The sequence below is a fragment of the Gobio gobio genome (genome assembly GCF_949357685.1).
Source record: "Gobio gobio genome assembly, chromosome: 9".
NCBI classification, from domain to species: domain Eukaryota; kingdom Metazoa; phylum Chordata; class Actinopteri; order Cypriniformes; family Gobionidae; genus Gobio; species Gobio gobio.
This window is the reverse complement of record NC_137115.1, coordinates 58,354,904-58,364,903: the sequence shown is the minus strand read 5'-3', so window position 1 is coordinate 58,364,903 and position 10,000 is coordinate 58,354,904. Positions and strand designations below refer to the sequence as shown.

Here is a 10,000-nt window from a genome sequence, read left to right as displayed (position 1 = left end):
CTCAGTGGAGTAGAGTAATGTCAGCTCAGTGGAGTAGAGTAATGTCAGCTCAGTGGAGTAGAGTAATGTCTGCTCAGTGGAGTAGAGTAATGTCAGCTCAGTGGAGTAGAGTAATGTCAGCTCAGTGGAGTAGAGTAATGTCAGCTCAGTGGAGTAGAGTAATGTCAGCTCAGTGGAGTAGAGTAATGTCTGCTCAGTGGAGTAGAGTAATGTCAGCTCAGTGGAGTAGAGTAATGTCAGCTCAGTGGAGTAGAGTAATGTCAGCTCAGTGGAGTAGAGTAATGTCTGCTCAGTGGAGTAGAGTAATGTCAGCTCAGTGGAGTAGAGTAATGTCAGCTCAGTGGAGTAGAGTAATGTCAGCTCAGTGGAGTAGAGTAATGTCAGCTCAGTGGAGTAGAGTAATGTCTGCTCAGTGGAGTAGAGTAATGTCAGCTCAGTGGAGTAGAGTAATGTCAGCTCAGTGGAGTAGAGTAATGTCAGCTCAGTGGAGTAGAGTAATGTCTGCTCAGTGGAGTAGAGTAATGTCAGCTCAGTGGAGTAGAGTAATGTCAGCTCAGTGGAGTAGAGTAATGTCAGCTCAGTGGAGTAGAGTAATGTCAGCTCAGTGGAGTAGAGTAATGTCTGCTCAGTGGAGTAGAGTAATGTCAGCTCAGTGGAGTAGAGTAATGTCAGCTCAGTGGAGTAGAGTAATGTCAGCTCAGTGGAGTAGAGTAATGTCTGCTCAGTGGAGTAGAGTAATGTCAGCTCAGTGGAGTAGAGTAATGTCAGCTCAGTGGAGTAGAGTAATGTCTGCTCAGTGGAGTAGAGTAATGTCTGCTCAGTGGAGTAGAGTAATGTCAGCTCAGTGGAGTAGAGTAATGTCAGCTCAGTGGAGTAGAGTAATGTCAGCTCAGTGGAGTAGAGTAATGTCAGCTCAGTGGAGTAGAGTAATGTCAGCTCAGTGGAGTAGAGTAATGTCAGCTCAGTGGAGTAGAGTAATGTCTGCTCAGTGGAGTAGAGTAATGTCAGCTCAGTGGAGTAGAGTAATGTCAGCTCAGTGGAGTAGAGTAATGTCAGCTCAGTGGAGTAGAGTAATGTCAGCTCAGTGGAGTAGAGTAATGTCAGCTCAGTGGAGTAGAGTAATGTCTGCTCAGTGGAGTAGAGTAATGTCAGCTCAGTGGAGTAGAGTAATGTCAGCTCAGTGGAGTAGAGTAATGTCAGCTCAGTGGAGTAGAGTAATGTCAGCTCAGTGGAGTAGAGTAATGTCTGCTCAGTGGAGTAGAGTAATGTCAGCTCAGTGGAGTAGAGTAATGTCAGCTCAGTGGAGTAGAGTAATGTCAGCTCAGTGGAGTAGAGTAATGTCAGCTCAGTGGAGTAGAGTAATGTCAGCTCAGTGGAGTAGAGTAATGTCAGCTCAGTGGAGTAGAGTAATGTCAGCTCAGTGGAGTAGAGTAACGTCAGCTCAGTGGAGTAGAGTAACGTCAGCTCAGTGGAGTAGAGTAACGTCAGCTCAGTGGTGTAGAGTAACGTCAGCTCAGTGGAGTAGAGTAACGTCTGCTCAGTGGTGTAGAGTAACGTCTGCTCAGTGGAGTAGAGTAATGTCAGCTCAGTGGAGTAGAGTAATGTCAGCTCAGTGGAGTAGAGTAATGTCAGCTCAGTGGAGTAGAGTAATGTCTGCTCAGTGGAGTAGAGTAATGTCTGCTCAGTGGAGTAGAGTAATGTCTGCTCAGTGGAGTAGAGTAATGTCTGCTCAGTGGAGTAGAGTAATGTCAGCTCAGTGGAGTAGAGTAATGTCAGCTCAGTGGAGTAGAGTAATGTCAGCTCAGTGGAGTAGAGTAATGTCAGCTCAGTGGAGTAGAGTAATGTCTGCTCAGTGGTGTAGAGTAATGTCTGCTCAGTGGAGTAGAGTAATGTCAGCTCAGTGGAGTAGAGTAATGTCTGCTCAGTGGAGTAGAGTAATGTCTGCTCAGTGGTGTAGAGTAATGTCAGCTCAGTGGAGTAGAGTAATGTCAGCTCAGTGGAGTAGAGTAATGTCTGCTCAGTGGAGTAGAGTAATGTCTGCTCAGTGGTGTAGAGTAATGTCTGCTCAGTGGTGTAGAGTAATGTCAGCTCAGTGGAGTAGAGTAATGTCTGCTCAGTGGAGTAGAGTAATGTCTGCTCAGTGGTGTAGAGTAATGTCTGCTCAGTGGTGTAGAGTAATGTCAGCTCAGTGGAGTAGAGTAATGTCAGCTCAGTGGAGTAGAGTAATGTCAGCTCAGTGGAGTAGAGTAATGTCTGCTCAGTGGAGTAGAGTAATGTCTGCTCAGTGGTGTAGAGTAATGTCAGCTCAGTGGAGTAGAGTAATGTCAGCTCAGTGGAGTAGAGTAATGTCTGCTCAGTGGAGTAGAGTAATGTCAGCTCAGTGGAGTAGAGTAATGTCTGCTCAGTGGAGTAGAGTAATGTCAGCTCAGTGGAGTAGAGTAATGTCAGCTCAGTGGAGTAGAGTAATGTCAGCTCAGTGGAGTAGAGTAATGTCAGCTCAGTGGAGTAGAGTAATGTCTGCTCAGTGGTGTAGAGTAATGTCTGCTCAGTGGAGTAGAGTAATGTCAGCTCAGTGGAGTAGAGTAATGTCTGCTCAGTGGAGTAGAGTAATGTCTGCTCAGTGGAGTAGAGTAATGTCTGCTCAGTGGAGTAGAGTAATGTCAGCTCAGTGGAGTAGAGTAATGTCAGCTCAGTGGAGTAGAGTAATGTCAGCTCAGTGGAGTAGAGTAATGTCAGCTCAGTGGAGTAGAGTAATGTCAGCTCAGTGGAGTAGAGTAATGTCTGCTCAGTGGAGTAGAGTAATGTCAGCTCAGTGGAGTAGAGTAATGTCTGCTCAGTGGTGTAGAGTAATGTCAGCTCAGTGGAGTAGAGTAATGTCTGCTCAGTGGAGTAGAGTAATGTCTGCTCAGTGGAGTAGAGTAATGTCAGCTCAGTGGAGTAGAGTCATGTCAAAGGCTTAAAAACAATACATTTTCTGACACACATTTTTGAAATGTAGGCTTAAATCAAACACATTTTAATTCAGATTCTGGTTTTCACCGAACACGTAGTCATATCGTATTGTATCGATATCGAGATATCTGGCATGAAAATCGAGATATGAAATTTTGTCCATATCGTTCAGCCCTAGTTGTGTGTCTCTGTGTGTGTGTGCGTTGTGTGTGTGTCTGTGTATATGTGTGTGTGAGTGTTGTGTGTGTGTGCGTTGTGTGTGTCTCTGTGTATATGTGTGTGTGAGTGTTGTGTGTGTGCGTGTCTCTGTGTATGCGTGTGTGCATTGTGTGTGTCTCTGTGTGTGTTGTGTGTGTCTCTGTGTGAGTCTCTGTTTGTGTGTGTGTTGTGTCTGTGTGTGTGTGTCTCTGTGTATGTGGGTGTTGTGTGTGTGTGTGTGTTGTGTGTCTCTGTGTGTGTGTGTCTGTGTGTGTGTCTGTGTCTCTCTCTCTTTTCTTCAGGTCTGGTATTACAGTAATCTTGAGCATGTGACTCTTTTAAGTTGCTGTGTGAAGAAAAAAAATCTTCACAATTTTGCCCGAAACACACACACACACACACACACACACACACACACACACACACACACACACACACACACACACACACACACACACACACACACACACACACACACACACACACACACACACACACACACACACACACACACACACACACACACACACACACACACACACACACACACACACACACACACACACACACACACACACACACACACACACACACACACACACACACACACACACACACACACACACACACACACACACACACTCTGGAGGAATGAAACCCAATCATTCTGATCACACACTTTGACTCAGGCGTTTCAGAGCCACCAAACCAACACTAGAGATGCAGCGACGCCATTGGTCCGCTGGTTAGGCCAGTTATTCAATCACAGCCTCCGCTGAGAGATTTATTCAGTAAATGTGTGTGTGTCGTAGTTTATTCGCACGTCTTCAGTTGAGCGCTGCATTCTTTAAGTGCATTGGGGTGTTTCCCTCCAGCATTCCATCTAAGCATCATTCCAATATTTGCATAATAATGAGAGTGTGAGTGTGTGTGTGTGTGTGTGTGTGTGTGTAAGGGTTTCAGTCAGAGGTGCTCTTGAGCCTCAAACGTGTTCCACCGCACTCAGACTCTCAGAGCTGAGCTTTCACACTGAACCAAAAACATCATTTCTGAGAACATCCACAGGTTTGTGATGACGTGAGTAAATGACGACAGGACTGAGGAATGATTGACGGGTGACACTGAGCACTGACACACTGGCCTCCGGAGGGGTCATCAAGGTCACCTCGACTAGTTTAGACTAAACATTCGGCCCTAGGCCCTAAAACACCCGGACCCTGAACAGCAGGAAAGTCCAGTTCCAGCCGGAGAACCGGACGGGCCGCAGAAGAACACTGGACACACAACAGCCGACGCACAACATCAGAGTCACGTGTGGAAGTAATGTCACTCTACTACAGTCAACACACACTAAAACAGCAATGACCACCAGCTCAAGATACATGTTTCAAAGTGACACTAACACAGAACACCAACACACAAGCTCACTAACACACAAGCTCACTAACCCACAAGCTCACCAACACACAAGCTCACTAACACACAAGCTCACCAACACACAAGCTCACTAACACACAAGCTCACTAACACACAAGCTCACTAACACACAAGCTCACTAACACACAAGCTCACTAACACACAAGCTCACTAACTCGCAAGCTCACTAACACGCAAGCTCACTAACACGCAAGCTCACTAACACGCAAGCTCACCAACAAGCAAGCTCACCAACACGCAACCTCACCAGCACGCAAGCTCACCAGCACGCAAGCTCACCAGCACGCAAGCTCACCAACACGCAACCTCACTAACTCGCAAGCTCACTAACACGCAAGCTCACTAACACGCAAGCTCACCAACACGCAAGCTCACCAACACGCAAGCTCACCAACACGCAAGCTCACCAACACGCAAGCTCACCAACACGCAAGCTCACCAACACGCAAGCCCCTCTAACACGCAAGCCCTCTAACACGCAAGCTCACTAACACGCAAGCTCACTAACACGCAAGCTCACTAACACGCAAGCTCACTAACACGCAAGTTCACTAACACATAAGCTCACCAACACGCAAGCTCACCAACACGCAAGTTCATTAACACGCAAGCTCACCAACACACAAGCTCACCAACACACAAGCTCACCAACACATAAGCTCACTAACACGCAAGCTCACTAACACGCAAGTTCACTAACACGCAAGCTCACTAACACACAAGCTCACCAACACGCAAGTTCACGAACACGCAAGCTCACTAACACACAAGCTCACTAACACGCAAGCTCACCAACACGCAAGTTCATTAACACGCAAGCTCACCAACACACAAGCTCACCAACACACAAGCTCACCAACACGCAAGTTCACCAACACGCAAGCGTACCAACACGCAAGCTCACCAAAACGCAAGCTCACTAACACACAAGCTCACTAACACACAAGCTCACTAACACACAAGTTCACTAACACACAAGTTCACTAACACATAAGCTCACCAACACGCAAGTTCATTAACACGCAAGCTCACCAACACACAAGCTCACCAACACAAAAGCTCACCAACACATAAGCTCACTAACACGCAAGCTCACTAACACACAAGCTCACTAACACGGAAGCGCATTAACACGCAAGCTCACTAACACGCAAGCTCACTAACAAGCAAGCTCACTAACACGCAAGCTCACCAACACGCAAGCTCACCAACACGCAAGCTCACCAACACGCAAGCTCACCAACACGCAAGCCCCTCTAACACGCAAGCCCCTCTAACACGCAAGCCCTCTAACACGCAAGCTCACTAACACGCAAGCTCACCAACACGCAAGCTCACCAACACACAAGCTCACCAACACACAAGCTCACCAACACGTAAGCTCACTAACACGCAAGTTCACTAACACGCAAGCTCACTAACACGCAAGCTCACCAACACGCAAGTTCACGAACACGCAAGCTCACTAACACACAAGCTCACTAACACGCAAGCTCACTAACACATAAGCTCACCAACACACAAGTGTACCAACACGCTAGCGCACTAACACGCAAGTTCACGAACACGCAAGCTCACTAACACACAAGCTCACTAACACGCAAGCTCACCAACACGCAAGTTCATTAACACGCAAGCTCACCAACACACAAGCTCACCAACACACAAGCTCACCAACACACAAGTTCACTAACACATAAGCTCACCAACACACAAGCTCACTAACACACAAGCTCACCAACACACAAGCTCACTAACGCATAAGCTCACCAACACGCACATTCACCAACACGCAAGTTCACCAACACGCAAGCTCACCAACACGCAAGCTCACCAACACGCACATTCACCAACACACAAGCTCACCAACACACAAGCTCACTAACACACAAGTTCACTAACACATAAGCTCACCAACACACAAGCTCACCAACACACAAGCTCACCAACACACAAGCTCACCAACACACAAGCTCACCAACACGCACATTCACCAACACACAAGCTCACCAACACACAAGCTCACCAACACGCAAGCTCACCAACACGCAAGCTCACCAACACGCATGCTCACCAACACGCAAGCTCACCAACACGCATGCTCACCAACACGCAAGCCCCTCTAACACGCAAGCCCTCTAACACACAAGCCCTCTAACACGCAAGCTCACTAACACGCAAGTTCACTAACACGCAAGCTCACCAACACGCAAGCTCACCAACACGCAAGCTCACCAACACGCAAGCTCACCAACACGCAAGCTCACCAACACACAAGCTCACCAACACGCAAGCTCACCAACACGCAAGCTCACCAACACGCAAGTTCATTAACACGCAAGCTCACCAACACGCAAGTTCACTAACACATAAGCTCACCAATACGCAAGCTCACCAACACGCAAGCTCACTAGCACGCAAGTTCACCAACACGCAAGCTCACCAACACGCAAGCTCACCAACACGCAAGCTCACCAACACGCAAGCTCACCAACACGCAAGCTCACCAACACGCAAGCTCACCAACACGCAAGCGTACCAACACGCAAGCTCACCAAAACGCAAGCTCACCAACACACAAGCTCACCAACACACAAGCTCACCAACACGCAAGTTCATTAACACGCAAGCTCACCAACACGCAAGTTCACTAACACATAAGCTCACCAATACGCAAGCTCACCAACACGCAAGTTCATTAACACGCAAGCTCACCAACACACAAGCTCACCAACACATAAGCTCACTAACACGCAAGTTCACTAACACGCAAGCTCATTAACACGCAAGCTCACTAACACGCAAGCTCACCAACACACAAGCTCACCAACACACAAGCTCACTAACACATAAGCTCACCAATACGCAAGCTCACCAACACGCAAGCTCACTAGCACGCAAGTTCACCAACACGCAAGCTCACCAACACGCAAGCTCACCAACACGCAAGCTCACCAACACGCAAGCTCACCAACACGCAAGCTCACCAACACGCAAGCTCACCAACACGCAAGCGTACCAACACGCAAGCGTACCAACACGCAAGCTCACCAAAACGCAAGCTCACCAACACACAAGCTCACCAACACACAAGCTCACCAACACGCAAGTTCATTAACACGCAAGCTCACCAACACGCAAGTTCACTAACACATAAGCTCACCAATACGCAAGCTCACCAACACGCAAGTTCATTAACACGCAAGCTCACCAACACACAAGCTCACCAACACATAAGCTCACTAACACGCAAGTTCACTAACACGCAAGCTCATTAACACGCAAGCTCACTAACACGCAAGCTCACCAACACACAAGCTCACCAACACACAAGCTCACCAACACGCAAGTTCACCAACACGCAAGCGTACCAACACGCAAGCTCACCAAAACGCAAGCTCACTAACACACAAGCTCACTAACACACAAGTTCACCAACACACAAGCTCACCAACACACAAGCTCACCAACACGCAAGTTCACCAACACGCAAGCGTACCAACACGCAAGCTCACCAACACACAAGCTCACCAACACGCAAGTTCACCAACACGCAAGCGTACCAACACACAAGCTCACCAACACGCAAGTTCACCAACACGCAAGCGTACCAACACGCAAGCTCACCAAAACGCAAGCTCACTAACACACAAGCTCACTAACACACAAGCTCACTAACACACAAGCTCACCAAAACGCAAGTTCATTAACACGCAAGCTCACCAACACACAAGCTCACCAACACACAAGCTCACCAACACGCAAGTTCACCAACACACAAGCTCACCAACACACAAGTTCACCAACACACAAGCTCACCAACACACAAGTTCACCAACACACAAGCTCACCAACACACAAGTTCACTAACACGCAAGCTCACCAACACACAAGTTCACCAACACACAAGCTCACCAACACACAAGTTCACCAACACACAAGCTCACCAACACACAAGTTCACCAACACACAAGCTCACCAACACACAAGTTCACTAACACGCAAGCTCACCAACACACAAGCTCACCAACACACAAGTTCACCAACACACAAGCTCACCAACACACAAGTTCACTAACACGCAAGCTCACCAACACACAAGCTCACCAACACACAAGTTCACCAACACGCAAGCTCACCAACACACAAGTTCACTAACACGCAAGCTCACCAACACACAAGTTCACCAACACACAAGCTCACCAACACACAAGTTCACTAACACGCAAGCTCACCAACACACAAGCTCACCAACACACAAGCTCACCAAAACGCAAGTTCACTAAAGCTGAAATGAAAGTGTCCATCATCTGCATCTGTCAATGTTTGCTTAATGAACAGCCTCTCATATGCAAATCATCTGAGAATCATCAAGACTTCCTGTCAGGCCTGTTTAAAACTCACCATCGCCAACGGCGATTACTCGACATCGCTGGCCTGGACGATTAACTTCACAATTAAACGAATGCGTTCACAGTTATCGTCACATTAATCAGGTTTATAATACATATATAGTTCTGCGAATCGAACAGCTCAACTATAACGAGAACGATCTGATAAAACTCTGACAGCCAATCAGAATCCATCCTGCCTTAAAGCGACAGACGAGGATGTTTTCATCTCCCGGTGCGGACTTTAGCTCAGTTATAGTTATCATTCATAGCTCATCTACTCATCTAATCGATTAATCGGTCGCGGTTGACGTGTCAGTGTCACGTGACGTCCCAAGCGCGCCCCCGCCGCCCTGACAGCCCACCAGTGCGAGGTTATGATGATGATGAAACGCGTTAATAAACACAGTTATTACCAAATATATAAACAGTGCGACAACGTGCAGCGCTTCCGACCGCAGGTGTTTCCTCTGATCTCCCGCCACTCTGGCTTATGGATATTGATAATAATGTTAGTTCACGTGGTTGTTTATAGTTAGGCGAGAAACAGCGCGAGCCGCTAAGCTAACGCGTAACCGGAGGCTTTAAATCGGTGGAACGCGCACGGTCGTTGTGATCTACGGCGGTGTGAACGCGACGCCAGGTGTTTCCAGCCGGTACCGGACCGGGGCTCACGCGCGTGAGCCAGAAAGCCGCGACGCGCCGCGACGCTCGAGACCCCGCGCCTGTCATGCAGCAGCGGAGACTGAAACCCGCAGCGCCGGATAAACAGGAGAAAAGACCCGTACCATTCTCTTCACCGTTCAGACTCACGAGGCGCTGATCCGGGGCGTCTAGCCATCTACCGGCGCTGCGCTGCTCGGGAAGCCGCGGAAGGGAAGCCCGGTGGCGGCGGAGGGAGTCGTGTGCGTCCGCTGCAGCTCCAGCGGAAGGTGGATTTTTCATAATTGTGCGACTCCGAGTCCAGAGACTGACGCGGCGTGACGGAGTCGGTGGAGCCCGTCCCTCCCGCTGAGTCAGCC

The 10,000-nt window shown here is 48.4% G+C and overlaps 1 protein-coding gene across 1 annotated transcript in view; it reads right to left on the bottom strand.

Moving 5' to 3' along the window:
• The window catches only part of trpm7 (transient receptor potential cation channel, subfamily M, member 7), a 46,050-nt gene that overhangs the window by 36,039 nt on the left and 11 nt on the right, over nt 1–10,000 (bottom strand). Inside the window, exon 1 of the mRNA XM_079825772.1 lies at nt 9,767–10,000. This exon is cut by the window's right edge and continues 11 nt beyond it. Within this exon, the coding sequence (XP_079681898.1) occupies nt 9,767–9,769 (3 nt within the window). The 5' untranslated portion in view covers nt 9,770–10,000. The remainder of the gene's footprint in view (nt 1–9,766) is intronic.